Source organism: Salmo trutta, unplaced genomic scaffold (assembly GCF_901001165.1).
Source record: "Salmo trutta unplaced genomic scaffold, fSalTru1.1, whole genome shotgun sequence".
NCBI lineage: Eukaryota > Metazoa > Chordata > Actinopteri > Salmoniformes > Salmonidae > Salmo > Salmo trutta.
Window position 1 is genome coordinate 1 of NW_021822362.1, and position 17,866 is coordinate 17,866.

General features: G+C 44.8%; 1 protein-coding gene across 1 annotated transcript; it reads right to left on the minus strand.

Annotated features, from left to right (window-relative positions):
- Window positions 1-13,638: 13,638 nt before the first annotated feature.
- LOC115181966 (homeobox protein HMX3) lies at window positions 13,639-15,912 on the minus strand. The gene is made up of 2 exons (XM_029743653.1): window positions 15,500-15,912; window positions 13,639-15,298 (listed from the first exon to the last, which is right to left on the minus strand). The coding sequence occupies exons 1-2, from the start codon at window positions 15,714-15,716 to the stop codon at window positions 14,724-14,726; spliced, it is 792 nt and encodes a 263-aa protein (XP_029599513.1). The 5' UTR covers window positions 15,717-15,912; the 3' UTR covers window positions 13,639-14,723.
- Between the last annotated feature and the right edge of the window lie 1,954 nt (window positions 15,913-17,866).

Below are 17,866 nucleotides of genomic sequence, written 5' to 3' on the forward strand. Positions count from 1 at the left end.
GAGAGTGGAGCTAGAGGAGAAATAGTGAAGGTCAGGACAGTAGAGAGGGAAGAGAGTGGAGAAATAGTGAAGGTCAGGACAGTAGAGAGGGAAGAGAGTGGAGCGAGTGGACTGGAGGAAGAGAGGAGAGAGGAGAGGAGAGGAGGAGAGGAGGAGAGGAGGAGAGGAGGAGAGGAGAGGAGGAGAGAGAGAGGAGGAGGAGGAGAGGAGAGAGGAGAGAGGAAGAGAGGAGAGAGGAGAGAGAGAGAGGAGAGGAGGAGAGAGGAGAGGAGAGAGGAGAGGAGGAGAGGAGGAGAGAGGAGAGGAGAGAGGAGAGGAGGAGAGGAGAGGAGGAGAGAGGAGAGGAAGAGAGGAGAGAGGAGAGGAGGAGAGAGGAGAGGAGAGAGGAGAGGAGGGAGAGGAGAGAGGAGAGGAGAGGAGGAGAGAGGAGAGAGGAGAGAGGAGAGGAGAGAGGAGAGAGGAGAGGAGGAGAGAGGAGAGGAAGAGAGGAGAGGAGAGGAGAGAGGCCTTGATAGTTATATTTATAGATTTATTAATAAATACTTAAAATGACGATTAGTTAATATTTTAAAGTCAATCTAACATGTATTAACATGTATTAACATGTATTAACATGTATTAGCATGTATTAGGTAGCTGTTCTATTATGTTCTAGGTCTTTAATTACAATAATAAAGTAGTAGTCAGACACATTTATATGTATCTGTTGATTTATCTGTTGATTTACCTGTTGGTTTATCTGTTGGTTTATCTGTTGGTTTATCTGTTGATTTATCTGTTGATTTATCTGTTGAGTTATCTGTTGATTTATCTGTTGATTTATCTGTTGATTTCTCTGTTGATTTATCTGTTGATTTATCTATGGATTTCTCTATTGATTTCTCTATTGATTTATCTGTTGATTTATCCGTTGATTTATCCGTTCATTTATCTGTTCATTTATCTGTTCATTTATCTGTTCATTTATCTGTTCATTTATCTGTTGATTTATCTGTTGATTTCTCTATTGATTTCTCTATTGATTTATCTGTTGATTTATCTGTAGATTTATCTGTTGATTTATCTGTAGAGTTATCTGTAGAGTTATCTGTTGATTTATCTGTTGATTTATCTGTTGATTTATCTGTTGATTTATCTGTTGATTTATCTGTAGAGTTATCTGTTGATTTGTCTGTTTTTTTATCTGTTGATTTATCTGTTGATTTATCTGTTGATTTATCTGTAGAGTTACCTGTTGATTTATCTGTTGATTTATCTGTTGAGTTATCTGTTGATTTATCTGTTGAGTTATCTGTTGATTTATCTGTTGATTTATCTGTTGATTTATCTGTTGATTTATCTGTTGAGTTATCTGTTGATTTATCTGTTGATTTCTCTGTTGAGTTATCTGTTGATTTCTCTGTTGATTTCTCTGTTGATTTATCTGTTGATTTCTCTATGGATTTCTCTATTGATTTCTCTATTGATTTATCTGTTGATTTATCCGTTGATTTATCTGTTCATTTATCTGTTCATTTATCTGTTCATTTATCTGTTCATTTATCTGTTCATTTATCTGTTCATTTATCTGTTGATTTCTCTATTGATTTCTCTATTGATTTATCTGTTGATTTATCTGTAGATTTATCTGTTGATTTATCTGTAGAGTTATCTGTTGATTTATCTGTTGATTTATCTGTTGATTTATCTGTTGATTTATCTGTTGATTTATCTGTAGAGTTATCTGTTGATTTGTCTGTTTTTTTATCTGTTGATTTATCTGTTGATTTATCTGTTGATTTATCTGTAGAGTTACCTGTTGATTTATCTGTTGATTTATCTGTTGATTTATCTGTTGATTTATCTGTAGAGTTATCTGTAGAGTTATCTGTAGAGTTTATCTGTTGATTTATCTGTAGAGTTATCTGTAGAGTTATCTGTAGAGTTATCTGTTGATTTATCTGTTGATTTCTCTGTTGATTTCTCTGTAGAGTTACCTGTTGATTTATCTGTGTTGTTCTGATATAAAATGATATACACGTAGAAGTGCCATGTTGTACTGCTTTTAGAGGATTGTGGGTAATTCAACATGTTTTGACTTCAAGATACTTTTGCACGTTGTTCTATGCATGTTTAAAGAAATAAAACAATCTTTCTAAAATTGTATTTTAAGCAGTTTGTTTTGCTATGAGGTGTAATTGATCATGATGAACGGATATCAAGACCGTCAAACAAATTGTATATTTAATGATGAGACAAGCCATTCCCACCATCGACAAGGTCATGAGCATCACTCTTATGAGCAGTGTGTTCAACAATGACTGGTTACAGCTATACCACCAGCTACGGTTTGGCAAATACATTAAACAATGTCAGACATGAAGACATGAACACGGAAAATTACTAATCAAAACTACTTTAACTTGAGAAACAACATGCTAATGATGGTTAATAATTTCACTAGAATAATTATATTTCAGTATACATACAATCATTTAGTGTCAAAAAGTTGATACAACACAGAACATGTAAGTATGATGTCCCCTTTTTTCTGTAAATTTGCACAACGCAGAAATCACTCCTCCATTTCCTGGTTTCTAAAATTCGAATAGTTCGCCTAATTTCAGTTTATGTGACAAAACAAGCAAAATAATGGAGACAGCTGGTCTTAGTAGGGTCTGACACCGATGGAGACAGCTAGTCTAACTGGGGTCTGACACTGACATCGATGGAGACAGCTAGTCTAACTGGGGTCTGACACCGATGGAGACAGCTGGTCTTACTGGGGTCTGACACCGATGGAGACAGCTAGTCTTACTGGGGTCTGACACCGATGGAGATAGCTAGTCTTACTGGGGTCTGACACCGAGAGACAGCTAGTCTTACTGGGGTCTGACACTGACGTCGATGGTGACAGCTGGTCTTACTGGGGTCTGACACCAATGGAGGCAGCTAGTCTTACTGGGGTCTGACACCGATGGAGACAGCTAGTCTTACTGGGGTCTGACACCAATGGAGACAGCTAGTCTTACTGGGGTCTGACACCGATGGAGACAGCTAGTCTTACTGGGGTCTGACACCGAGAGACATCTAGTCTAACTGGGGTCTGACACTGACGTCGATGGAGACAGCTGGTCTTACTGGGGTCTGACACCGATGGAGACAGCTAGTCTTACTGGGGTCTGACACTGACGTCGATGGAGACAGCTGGTCTTACTGGGGTCTGACACCGATAGACAGCTAGTCTTACTGGGGGCTGACACCGAGAGACAACTGGTCTTACTGGGGTCTGACACCGATGGAGACAGCTTGTCTTACTGGGGTCTGACACCGATGGAGACAGCTAGTCTTACTGGGGTCTGACACCGATGGAGACAGCTAGTCTTACTGGGGTCTGACGTCGATGGAGACAGCTAGTCTTACTGGGGTCTGACACCAATGGAGACAGCTAGTCTAACTGGGGTCTGACACCGATGGAGACAGCTAGTCTTATTGGGGTCTGACACCGATGGAGACAGCTAGTCTTACTGGGGTCTGACACCGAGAGACAGCTAGTCTTACTGGGGTCTGACACCGATGGAGACAGCTGGTCTTACTGGGGTCTGATGCCGATGGAGACAGCTGGTCTTACTGGGGTCTGACACCGATGGAGACAGCTGGTCTTACTGGGGTCTGACACCGAGAGACAGCTAGTCTTACTGGGGTCTGACACCGATGGAGACAGCTGGTCTTACTGGGGTCTGACACTGACGTCGATGGAGACAGCTAGTCTTACTGGGGTCTGACACCAATGGAGACAGCTAGTCTAACTGGGGTCTGACACTGATGGAGACAGCTAGTCTTATTGGGGTCTGACACCGATGGAGACAGCTAGTCTTACTGGGGTCTGACACCGATGGAGACAGCTAGTCTTACTGGGGTCTGACACCGATGGAGACAGCTAGTCTTACTGGGGTCTGACACTGACGTCGATGGAGACAGCTAGTCTTACTGGGGTCTGACACTGACGTCGATGGAGACAGCTAGTCTTACTGGGGTCTGACACTGACGTCGATGGAGACAGCTAGTCTTACTGGGGTCTGACACTGACGTCGATGGAGACAGCTGGTCTTACTGGGGTCTGACACCGATGGAGACAGCTGGTCTTACTGGGGTCTGACACCGATAGAGACAGCTAGTCTTACTGGGGTCTGACACTGACGTCGATGGAGACAGCTGGTCTTACTGGGGTCTGACACCGATGGAGACAGCTGGTCTTACTGGGGTCTGACACCGATGGAGACAGCTAGTCTTACTGGGGTCTGACACCGATAGAGACAGCTAGTCTTACTGGGGTCTGACACCGATAGAGACAGCTAGTCTTACTGGGGTCTGACACTGACGTCGATGGAGACAGCTAGTCTTATTGGGGTCTGACACCGATGGAGACAGCTAGTCTTACTGGGGTCTGACACTGACGTCGATGGAGACAGCTAGTCTTACTGGGGTCTGACACCGTTGGAGACAGCTGGTCTAACTGGGGTCTGACACCGATGGAGACAGCTAGTCTTACTGGGGTCTGACACTGACGTCGATGGAGACAGCTAGTCTTACTGGGGTCTGACACTGACGTCGATGGAGACAGCTAGTCTTACTGGGGTCTGACACTGACGTCGATGGAGACAGCTAGTCTTACTGGGGTCTGACACCAATGGAGACAGCTAGTCTTACTGGGGTCTGACACTGACACCGAGGGAGACAGCTAGTCTTACTGGGGTCTGACGTCGATGGAGACAGCTAGTCTAACTGGGGTCTGACGTCGATGGAGACAGCTAGTTGGTGTCAAACCCCAGTGCATTTATCAGTTACACATACAGGTCTGTACATACCTGTAGCACGCGCTCCAGCAGGTATATCTCTCTGGTCACCCCCAAAGCCAATTCCTCCTTTGGCCGCCTCTCCTTCCAGTTCTCTGCTGCCAATGACTGGAACAAACTACAAAAATCTCTGAAGCTGGAAACACTTATCTCCCTCACTAGCTTTAAGCACCAGCTGTCAGAGCAGATCACAGATTACTGCACCTGTACATAGCCCATCTATAATTTAGCCCAAACAACTACCTCTTCCCTACTGTATTTATTTATTTTGCTCCTTTGCACCCCATTATTTATATTTCTACTTTGCACTTTCTTCCACTACAAATCTACCATTCCAGTGTTTTACTTGCTAAATTGTATTTACTTTGCCACCATGGCCTTTTTTGCCTTTACCTCCCTTATCTCACCTCATTTGCTCACATTGTATATAAACTTATTTTTCTACTGTATTATTGACTGTATATTTGTTTTATTCCATGTGTAACTCTGTGTTTTTGTATGTTGTCAAACTGCTTTGCTCTATCTTGACCAGGTCGCAGTTGTAAATGAGAACTTGTTCTCAACTTGCCTACCTGGTTAAATAAAGGACTTGTTCTCAACTTGCCTACCTGGTTAAATAAAGGTGAAATAAAAAAATACACACAACCAGTAGGTCACATGGGGGAGAGGTGTTCTGTGAGGTGTTGCTTTATTTGTTGTTTGAAACCAGGTTTGCTGTTCACTTGCGCTGTGTAAGACGGAAGGGAGTTCCATGCACTCATGGCTCTGTATAATACTGTACGTTTCCTTGAATTTGATCTGGACCTGGGGACTGTGAATAGACCCCTGGTGGCATGTCTGGTGAGGTAAGTGTTTGTGTCGGAGCTGTGTGGAATTAGACCAGATCTACCGCTTTTTAGACTTGCTTTCAATGAGAATGACAGATCTATAACTCGCGTTTCTATGTGAATTTGTTCAGGTCGCCCCAAAAAAGTGACATATTGCAGCTTTAAGTATTATTAACACTGACCCACGATGAGTTGGGTTACTGAATGGTTCGAGGCGATGGGTTTCAACAAACAACATGTGTTAGCAGAACGAATCACTTTTTACAGTGTGGGCAGCCCTAGGGCATTCTGGGTAGGCTGTAGTGTAACACCAGCAGGAAGTTGTGGCTTTTAAAGGACACACAAATGTTGTATGCACACACACACACACACACACACACAGAGATAGAGTTGTCCTTTAACAGCTAACGGTTACATCAATCAATAAGAGTTGTCAGACGTGTTCCTATCTGCCACAGATACCTCTTAAAGATACCTCTTATAGACACCTCTTAAAGATACCTCTAAATGATACCTCTTAATGATACCTCTTAATGATACCTCTTAAAGATACCTCTTAATAAAGTTACCTCTTAAAGATACCTCTCAAAGATACCTCTTAAAGATACCTCTTAATAAAGATGCCTCTTAATGATACCTTTTAATGATACCTCTTAATGATACCTCTTAATGATACCTCTTAAAGATACCTCTTAATGATACCTCTTAATGATACCTCTTAAAGATACCTCTTAATAAAGATACCTCTTAATGATACAGCCTGGACTAGACTTGGCACACACATCCACAGGGAGAGAGTCAGCCTGGACTAGACTTGGCACACACATCCACAGGGAGAGAGTCAGCCTGGACTAGACTTGGCACACACATCCACAGGGAGAGAGTCAGCCTGGACTAGACTTGGCACACACATCCACAGGGAGAGAGTCAGCCTGGACTAGACTTGGCACACACATCCACAGGGAGAGAGTCAGCCTGGACTAGACTTGCAAAATGTTAGTAACTTTCAAAAAAATCCCAGAAGGAGGAAGAGCAGTAGAGGAAGGAGGAAGGAGGAAGGAGGAAGGAGGAAGAGCAGTAGAGGAAGGAGGAAGAGGAAGGAGGAAGGAGGTAGAGGAAGGAGGAAGGAGGAAGAGGAAGGAGGAAGAGCAGTAGAGGAAGGAGGAAGAGCAGTAGAGGAAGGAGGAAGAGGGAGATGAGGAAGGAGGAAGAGGAAGGAGGAAGAGGGAGATGAGGAAGGAGGAAGGAGGAAGAGGAAGAAGGAAGGAGGAAGAGGAAAAAGGAAGAGCAGTAGAGGAAGGAGGAAGAGCAGTAGAGGAAGGAGGAAGAGCAGTAGAGAAGGAGGAAGAGGGAGATGAGGAAGGAGGAAGAGGAAGGAGGAAGAGGGAGATGAGGAAGGAGGAAGGAGGAAGAGGAAGGAGGAAGAGCAGTAGAGGAAGGAGGAAGAGGGAGATGAGGAAGGAGGAAGGAGGAAGAGGAAGGAGGAAGAGCACTAGAGGAAGGAGGAAGGAGGAAGAGGAAGGAGGAAGGAGGAAGAGGAAGGAGGAAGAGCAGTAGAGGAAGGAGGAAGAGCAGTAGAGGAAGGAGGAAGAGCACTAGAGGAAGGAGGAAGAGGAGATGAGGAAGGAGGAAGAGGAAGGAGGAAGAGCACTAGAGGAAGGAGGAAGAGGGAGATGAGGAAGGAGGAAGAGGAAGGAGGAAGAGGGAGATGAGGAAGGAGGAAGGAGGAAGAGGAAGGAGGAAGAGCAGTAGAGGAAGGAGGAAGAGGGAGATGAGGAAGGAGGAAGAGGAAGGAGGAAGGAGGAAGAGGAATGAGGAAGGAGGAAGAGCAGTAGAGGAAGGAGGAAGAGGAAGGAGGAAGGGCAGAAGAGGAAGAGGAAGAGGAAGGAGGAAGGAGGAAGAGCAGAAGAGGAAGGAGGAGGAGGAAGGAGGAAGGGCAGAAGAGGAAGGAGGAAGAGGAAGGAGGAAGAGCAGTAGAGGAAGGAGGAAGAGGAAGGAGGAAGGAGGAAGAGCAGTAGCGGAAGGAGGAAGAGGAAGGAGGAAGGAGGAAGAGCAGTAGAGGAAGGAGGAACAGACCATCAGACCCTCTGTTACACTACATACCTCCTGACCATCAGATCCTCTGTTACACTACATACCTCCTGACCATCAGACCCTCTGTTACACTACATACCTCCTGACCATCAGAGTCTCTGTTACACTACATACCTCCTGACCATCAGACCCTCTGTTACACTACATACCTCCTGACCATCAGACCCTCTGTTACACTACATACCTCCTGACCATCAGACCCTCTGTTACACTACATACCTCCTGACCATCAGAGCCTCTGTTACACATACATACCTCCTGACCATCAGACCCTCTGTTACACTACATACCTCTGACCATCAGACCCTCTGTTAAACTACCCTCTGTTACACTACATACCTCCTGACCATCAGACCTCTGTTACACTACATACCTCCTGACCATCAGATCCTCTGTTACACTACATACCTCCTGACCATCAGACCCTCTGTTAGACTACATACCTCCTGACCATCAGACCCTCTGTTACACTACATACCTCCTGACCATCAGACCCTCTGTTAGACTACATACCTCCTGACCATCAGACCCTCTGTTACACTACATACCTCCTGACCATCAGACCCTCTGTTACACTACATACCTCCTGACCATCAGACCCTCTGTTAGACTACATACCTCCTGACCATCAGACCCTCTGTTACACTACATACCTCCTGACCATCAGATCCTCTGTTACACTACATACCTCCTGACCATCAGACCCTCTGTTACACTACATACCTCCTGACCATCAGACCCTCTGTTACACTACATACCTCCTGACCATCAGATCCTCTGTTACACTACATACCTCCTGACCATCAGACCCTCTGTTACACTACATTACCCTCCTGACCATCAGACCCCTCTGTTACACTACATACCTCCTGACCATCAGACCCTCTGTTACACTACATACCTCCTGACCATCAGACCCTCTGTTACACTACATACCTCCTGACCATCAGACCCTCTGTTACACTACATACCTCCTGACCATCAGACCCTCTGTTACACTACATACCCCCCTGACCATCAGACCCTCTGTTACACTACATACCTCCTGACCATCAGACCCTCTGTTACACTAATACCTCCTGTACCATCAGAATCTCTGTTACACTACATACCTCCTGACCATCAGACCCTCTGTTACACTACATACCTCCCTGACCATCAGACCCTCTGTTACACTACATACCTCCTGACCATCAGACCTCTGTTACACTACATACCTCCTGAACCATCAGACCCTCTGTTACACTACATACCTCCTGACCATCAGACCCTCTGTTACACTACATACCTCCTGACCATCAGACCCTCTGTTACACTACATACCTCCTGACCATCAGACCCTCTGTTACACTACATACCTCCTGACCATCAGATCCTCTGTTACACTACATACCTCCTGACCATCAGAGCCTCTGTTACACTACATACCTCCTGACCATCAGACCCTCTGTTACACTACATACCTCCTGACCATCAGACCCTCTGTTACACTACATACCTCCTGACCATCAGACCCTCTGTTACACTACATACCTCCTGACCATCAGAGCCTCTGTTACACTACATACCTCCTGACCGTGTTTATTAATCAACGTGGAAAACTGATTGGATTTGTGAAAAGTCCTCAACTTAATAAGGGCATTTCTTATTTTTGTTACCCAACTTTTCAAACCAATGACATGGTGACATTTTTTTGGTTGATTTCACGTTGATTTAACGTTAATTGACAACTCCACCAAATGTAAATCAAAACTAGATGTTGAACTGACGTCTGTGCCCAGTGGGGAGGGATCAGTGGACGGGAAGAGGAGGAGGTGTAACGGGGTGCGTAACCGGTGGCAGGGAAGAGGAGGAGGAGGACGAGTAGAAGGTGTAACGGGGTGCGTAACCGGTGGCAGGGAAGAGGAGGAGGAGGACGAGTAGAAGGTGTAACGGGGTGCGTAACCGGTGGCAGGGAAGAGGAGGAGGAGGACGAGTAGAAGGTGTAACGGGGTGCGTAACCGGTGGCAGGGAAGAGGAGGAGGACGAGTAGAAGGTGTAACGGGGTGCGTAACCGGTGGCAGGGAAGAGGAGGAGGAGGACGAGTAGAAGGTGTAACGGGGTGCGTAACCGGTGGCAGGGAAGAGGAGGAGGACGAGTAGAAGGTGTAACGGGGTGCGTAACCGGTGGCAGGGAAGAGGAGGAGGACGAGTAGAAGGTGTAACGGAGTGCGTAACCGGTGGCAGGGAAGTCGGACGCAGGAGAGCAGAACTAGGTAGTAGCCGGAGCAGTTTAATCCAAAACCCAACGGCATAAAAACACAACAGAATATGAGTACAAAAAAACCCGACGCGCACCAGTAAACATGTGCACAAGCACTTACAACAAACAACTCCACACAAAGACATGGGGGGGAACAGAGGGTTAAATACACAACACTTAATGAGGGAAACGAGAACCAGGTGTGTAGGAAAACAAGACAAAACAAATGGAAAATGAAAAGTGGATCGGCGATGGCTAGAAGACCGGTGACGCCGAACGCCGCCCGAACAAGGAGAGGAAACGACTTCGGTGGAAATCGTGACAGAAGGAGGAAGAGGGAATTGAGGAAGAGGACAATTAAGAAGAATTCCTTAGTTGATGTAACCTTGAGTTCAAAATATACTAGCTGCCACAGTTTGGTTCACCTCTTAAAATCAACCCTTGTGATCCTCAAGCATCCAAAGGATAACTAGATTACACAACGCAATGCAGCTGTGACATCAGGAAGCTGTTCTGTAGATCTAGATCTACCTGCCATTTAACTTTTAACCAGGCAAGTCAGTTAAGAACAAATTCTTATTTACAGTGACGGCCTAGGAACAGTGGGTTAACTGCCTTGTTCAGGGGCAGAACGACTGATTTCTAAAATGACAGCTCGGGGATTCAACTGTGCAACCTTTACCGTTACTAGTCCAACGCTCTAACCACCAGGCTACCTACCTCCTCTAACCACTAGGCTACCTGCCTCCTCTAACCACTAGGCTACCTGCCTCCTCTAACCACTAGGCTAGCTGCCTCCCCTAACCACTAGGCTAGCTGCCTCCTCTAACCACCAGGCTACCTGCCTCCTCTAACCACTAGGCTACCTGCCTCCTCTAACCACTAGGCTACCTGCCTCCTCTAACCACTAGGCTAGCTGCCTCCCCTCTAACCACTAGGCTAGCTGCCTCCTCTAACCACTAGGCTACCTGCCTCCTCTAACCACTAGGCTACCTGCCTCCTCTAACCACCAGGCTACCTGCCTCCTCTAACCACTAGGCTACCTGCCTCCTCTAACCACTAGGCTACCTGCCTCCTCTAACCACTAGGCTAGCTGCCTCCCCTCTAACCACTAGGCTAGCTGCCTCCTCTAACCACTAGGCTACCTGCCTCCTCTAACCACTAGGCTACCTGCCTCCTCTAACCACTAGGCTACCTACTTCCTCTAACCACTAGGCTAGCTGCCTCCCCTAACCACTAGGCTAGCTGCCTCCTCTAACCACTAGGCTAGCTGCCTCCTCTAACCACTAGGCTACCTACCTCCTCTAACCACTAGGCTACCTGCCTCCTCTAACCACTAGGCTACCTGCCTCCTCTAACCACCAGGCTACCTGCCTCCTCTAACCACTAGGCTACCTGCCTCCTCTAACCACTAGGCTACCTGCCTCCTCTAACCACAAGGCTACCTGCCTCCTCTAACCACTAGGCAACCTGCTTCCTCTAACCACTAGGCTACCTGCCTCCTCTAACCACAAGGCTACCTGCCTCCTCTAACCACAAGGCTACCTGCCTCCTCTAACCACTAGGCAACCTGCTTCCTCTAACCACTAGGCTACCTGCCTCCTCTAACCACAAGGCTACCTGCCTCCTCTAAACACAAGGCTACCTGCCTCCTCTAACCACAAGGCTACCCGCCTCCTCTAACCACTAGGCTAGCTGCCGCCCCTCTAACCACTAGGCTAGCTGCCTCTCCTCTAACCACTAGGCTACCTGCCTCCTCTAACCACTAGGCTAGCTGTCTCCTCTAACCACTAGGCTACCTGCCTCCTCTAACCACTAGGCTAGCTGCCTCTCCTCTAACCACTAGGCTAGCTGTCTCCCCTCTAACCACTAGGCTAGCTGCCTCCCCTCTAACCACTAGGCTAGCTGCCTCTCCTCTAACCACTAGGCTAGCTGCCTCTCCTCTAACCACTAGGCTAGCTGCCTCCCCCCTCTAACCACTAGTCCTACCTGCCTCCTCTAACCACTAGGCTAGCTGCCTCCCCTCTAACCACTAGGCTAGCTGCCTCTCCTCTAACCACTAGGCTAGCTGCCTCTCCTCTAACCACTAGGCTACCTGCCTCCTCTAACCACTAGGCTACCTGCCTCCTCTAACCACAAGGCTACCTGTCTCCTCTAACCACTAGGCTACCTGCCTCTCCTCTAACCACTAGGCTACCTGCCTCTCCTCTAACCACAAGGCTACCTGCCTAGTGGTAATAGTATCAAGACTGTCCAAATGTGGCATATTGGTTTATCAATAACTTTTCATTTTCATAACTGTGCACTCTCCTCAAACAATAGCATGGTATTCTTTCACTGTAATAGCTACTGTAAATTGGACAGTGCAGTTAGATTTACAAGAATTTAAGCTTTCTGCCCATATCAGATATGTCTATGTCCTGGGAAATGTTCTTGTTACTTACAACCTCATGCTAATCTCATTAGCCTACGTTAGCTCAACCTTCCAGGTGGGAGACACACCGATCCTGTAGAAGGTTTAATTCAATGGAATGATTAAACGTCTAATTCCATGTCAAATTATTAAACTGCTCACATTTCCAAAGATCAAACCATATTACAGCCTATGTCTGTCCCATGTATATACACCTGACATGGCCCTACCTGTGTAGGTAGGCCTTACAAAGAAACATACCTAGGCCAAATACAGAGGTCCTTATTAATTGATGGTGAAAGTGCGCAGGCGCGTTCCCATGGGAGACCCCAGAGCGTCTAGCGGATATGGCGGACAGGGGCTGATAACCCGCGCGGACCTATCGGCCAGGGCTGGAGCAGCTCCATCAGTTCGCTGTTACCCTGCGTGGAGACTGTGGCGCAAGGCGTTTTAACCAAGACTGTGGGTCTCGACGCGAAAGTGTGAATGACGAAGCCTTAAAGGCATAGAATTAGAATGTCACGGCTACGTACGTTCTGGTCGTTCTAATTCTACACCTTCATGGCTAAAGGAATGTGCGCTGGTGAAATGGACAAGTCCTTGTTGTTACATGCTGCTGTTTTGATGAAACTTAGACAATTTGTTTGTGCATAAAAGTGCATCTATGAGGCCTCACTTGGGCACATTATACATGTCAAATGAATTTAATATTTGGCCATATTGTTTTAGCTGAATTTAGCCCAGTCTCCTTGTAGAATATGTTACAGCATCATTTTATATTAACGCTGTATATTTGGAGGGCGGAATACACCTTTTTCGCGTTAAGACTATAGCTGTGCTGTTGCAGATTCCAAAGCCGATAGTCCTGCAATATACGAGTTGTAACGGTGTACTTTTATGCATAAATACTCCCAAAGTATTTGTCAAGTGTCAAATATTGTGCGCCGCAAGCAGAGGAAAACAATAGGCATATAGGCCTTTATGCAACACATCTTTCCTACATACGACCTACTTCAGAAGGAACGTTTAACATTTTACAACGTATTTATGATTAGCTTGCATTCATTTCTCTTAAGAAGTCTGGTTCTTAAAGCACTTGACTGTAATCAGTGATATTTCCACAAAACAGGATAATCTCTCTCTCTCTCTCTAGTCGTTGTCGATAATCAGATTCACATGTTGTGTTTTGAGATAAATACACGCCAAGCATGTTACAACAATACGTCTATTGTCTTCGCTTTCATAGGATTTATTATGAAATGTGAATTCTGTGTTTCTATACCAGAATTGTGAAAAATCCACATTTAGCACGGGTTTCTTGTACCGTACTAATAGTTAGCAGACATATTGTTAATTGTTTGTGTGACATGTATGACATCTCTACATATAAACGGTGTTAGAGTAAATAGGATTTGTAAAACAACTCCAAAAAGCGTTACATCCGTTCCCCATAGATCCTACAACTGAAGGCTTTTAAGGCACAGCACAGCAAAACATAGTTTACATAAACCTTTGTATCAAACGGTGTTTTTTATATACATAAAAACATTTTTTTAATGACAGATTCAGTCAATATTATAGTGTTACCCCGATTTGGGAAGAAATAAGAATGTTATACTTCTAATTGAAATAAACTTTAAACATGCGTAAAAAAAATAAAAAAATCCATTACATTAATTTTAAATACATAGGTAATTTAATTCACTTAAAATGCATTATAATACAGTACATGCATGCAAATATAATACCATCTTTGGCCGTGTTTAGACTGCTGGGAATGCTGTTGTTAATAACAGGTTCAAAATAATAATAATAATAATTTAATAAATGATTATTAGACCCACTGTTTTAGGCCTACGCTGGTACCCTGAATACAGAAACAACTATCTATTATTAGAACATAAAACTGAATATGGAGTTATTCTGAATGTCTTTGTGTGACAGGATATCCTGCAAATGTGTTCTTTAGTTTTATATCAACATTGTTGATGTCTGTCAATAAATACAATTGGCGCAGGCTATCAACGTGACAAGTAGAATCGGCCAGGCCTTAGGTCCACGGGCTATCCTTTACAAGTAGCCTATAAAGGCCTACATGGGCCAGACTCGACCTTACGTTTTTACCACGACGATGATGAAAAAAAACCTCGCTAAATGCGGAAGCTGAAATTGGCATGATATATATCACCTTGTAAACAGTGTCTTTATGGCGATGATGCAGAAAAGTATATAGACCTAACCCTACGTCTCCTTCGAACAGACTAGGCCAAGTCTAAATAGGACTACGTCTCCTTTAAACCGACTCGGCCTTGTCTACAGGACAACGTCTCCTTCGAATAGACTAAAGTACTTGCTGGCATTGGAAAAACATAAATAATGCGTACTACTGCCAGGGTATACGATGGGCAGGGGCATCGGCATCAAGCATCTTCCTAGCAGGTTACTGTCTTTGTACAAAGCCGGGAGTTGCAGAGTCTTCCCCGGACCGGCGTCGGAGAAATCCCCGCCGGGACCATCTAGCGCTGTTGAAATCTGTCTTTTCAATTTATTCCTTCGATTCTGGAACCAGATTTTGACCTGCGTTTCCGTTAACTGGAGAGAACTGGCGAGGCAGGCGCGCTCGGCACTGCTAAGATACCGTTTCATATCGAAAGTAGATTCCAACTGAAAGATCTGTCTCTTGGAGAAGATGGTGCGTGTTTTTTTCTTGGTTATCAGTTGTTTTTTCTTGCCGCCGTTATCACCGTCCCCGGTGTGATGATGCGTCGAAGAGCAGTCGTCGCCGCTGTCCCCGCTTTCGAAGCAATTGTCGGTGATCTGTAACGAGTCTTCCCGGGTGATAGCGATGGCCTTGGGTCCTCCGGTTGGGCTACAGTCGTTATCCGGCTCTGAGAACGGAAATAGGACCGACATTATATTCCGCAATATATTTAGCTTGACGCTGACAGTTTATCAGTCTACAATATTATGCTACACGTACAACTGCATTAGGCCCGATGTGTTGAACCAGGCTACAAAAAGGCAGTTTATTCTGCTACAGTGCAGTGTTAAACATTCATATTTTACCATATTAGGCAACAGTTGCCTACCTGCATCTTGTAGCCTTGTCGCGGGGTCCATTCTCCGTTGATGGTCATCGAACCAGTACAGCCCCGTGCTATTCTGTAGCCTGCTACCGGAATGACAACTGTCAACTGTCTTCCTACCGTTACCGCTCGAGTTTGTCTGCAGGTTCAGAATATTGTCTATGGTGAATTTGAGAGACGCGGCAGTCGGCCTGCACGGCGCGTCCACTTTGCTCATCATTTAGACAAATTGCCTCTTTTCTCCCGCAAGGAATTTTTGGAACCAAATGTCCCTGCGCTCTAGAAGTGGAACTTAGAACTCTCTTTCTCTCTTCTTAACGACGTCTTGACGCTCCACGCACCATTACTCCGTGGGTGGATGATGAGGAGATTGGACTGGGGCTTTCACCGCGCGTCTCTCTCTCTCTCTCTCTCTCTCTCTCTACCTCTCTCTGCCTCGCCTGTTACTTCCACGGACCGGATGGAACGTTGGTGCGCCCTCGTCCATTGGACAAGAGGAGTGCCTGCGAGGGGCCAATTGCATCAAGGGGAGGGGAAGAGAGAGAGAGAGAGAGAGAGAGAGAGAGGGAGAGAGAGAGGAGTCTATTCCATTCTTCATTCTTCATAGTTTTTCCCCTTCTTTTGTTGAGCCTGGTATCTGGTATAAAGGCTAGGAAATGAAGAATGGAAATGATTCATTATAAATAATTTAATTTGAGGTGTTCTGCATTTGAGGAAAAGGCTATTTTATTATTCTGCAGTCATGGCTTTGGGATGGTGAATTTATAATGTGTAGCTATAGACCCTACAGTTCTGCCGTAGAAGGTAGGCTACCTAATACATCATTGTTAGACTTACCAGCTGGTTCTGGCCGGGTCCAAACCCGATGTTCACCAGAAGTGTTGTCGTTGGGAGAAGGGGACGTGGATTACGGGGTTTCAGCGTTTTTTTTATATGACTAACAAGCGTTATTAATGAAGTTCACGTTTTAACGAGGTCTTTTCGATGAGCTGTAGTTTTCAAAGTAAAAGACAAGAGAAATACCAATATAAATATATTATAAATAGTATTTACATTAATTTAGCTGGAATAACATATTGAACACAACATTTACTGTAAGTTAAAATAGCCTATAGGTCTATTTCTATGTTTTACCATTTCCATTTCATTTAGGCCTGCATTGCAATTTGTATTTATTTGCATCTTCTAAAATCGTTAACTGATAGAACATATAGAATAGAACGCTTCAGAACGCTTCCAAACGTCATACTTGAGTCCTTTGTTGAGTCACAGTAAAGATGCCTTCATAGAAAATGACTCAAGTAAAAATTGAAAGTCACCCAGTAAAATACTACTTTGAGTAAAAGTCTAAAAGTATTTTAGTTTTAAATATACTGAAGTATGAAAAGTAATTGATGAAATATACTTAAGTATTGAGAGTAAAAACATAAATCATTTCAAAGTCCTTCTACTAAGCAAACCAGACAGCACCATTTATTAATGTTTTTATTTTATTCACGGATAGCCAGGGGGGACACTCCAAAACTCAGACGTAATTTAACAAACGAAGCATTTGTGTTTAGTGAGTCCGTCAGATCAGAGGCAGTAGGGACGACCAGGGATGTTCTCTTGATAAGTGCGTGAATTGGACCATTTTCCTGTCCTGCTAAGCATTCAAAATACAAGTACTTTTGGGTGTCAGGGAAAATGTATTGAGTTAAAAGTACATTCTTTTCATTAGGAATGTTGTGAAGTAAAAGTAAAAGTTGTCACCAATATAAATAGTAAAGTAAAGTACAGAAACCCCCTAAAAACAACTACTTAAGTAGTACTTTAAAGTATTTTTACACCACCGTGTTTTGCACAAGGCTATGAGGTATAGGCCTATAATCAATATTATGGCAGAAAGACTCAACTCTATTGTGCAGAACATGGGCCTTTTTAACTATTTAACTAGGCATGTCAATTATTATTTACAATGACAGCCTACACCGGCCAAACCCGGACGACGCTGGGACAATTGTTCGCCGCCTTACGGGACTCCGAATCACGGCCGGTTGTGATACAGCCTGGATTCGAACCAGGGTGTCTGTGGTGACGCCTCTAGCACTGAGATGCAGTGCCTTAGACCGCTGCGACCACTTATTTATATAGACCTAGACTGTGTTTAGGCTAGGCTACTTTTATCCATATGATATTGAGCATATTGAAGACTGTTTCATGTCCCGAATAAAGTCTAGTTCTAAAACCTTCTATTGTATTGTTTGTTGAGATGATAATCGTGACGATATTGTTTGTCCATTTTACAGATAAACCATAGCAGAAGGAATTTGAATTAGTCTACGTTATTTTACCCTGGAAACCCCGCGGCCATACATTCTCCCAAACGCA

Coding starts and splice junctions, on each gene's coding strand:
- LOC115181966 (XM_029743653.1), bottom strand. CDS start 15,716: ATGATGAGCAAAGTGGACGCGCCGTGCAGGCCGACTGCCGCGTCTCTC. Junction 15,299..15,499: donor GACAAGGCTACAAGATGCAG/GTAGGCAACTGT, acceptor TTCCGTTCTCAG/AGCCGGATAACGACTGTAGC.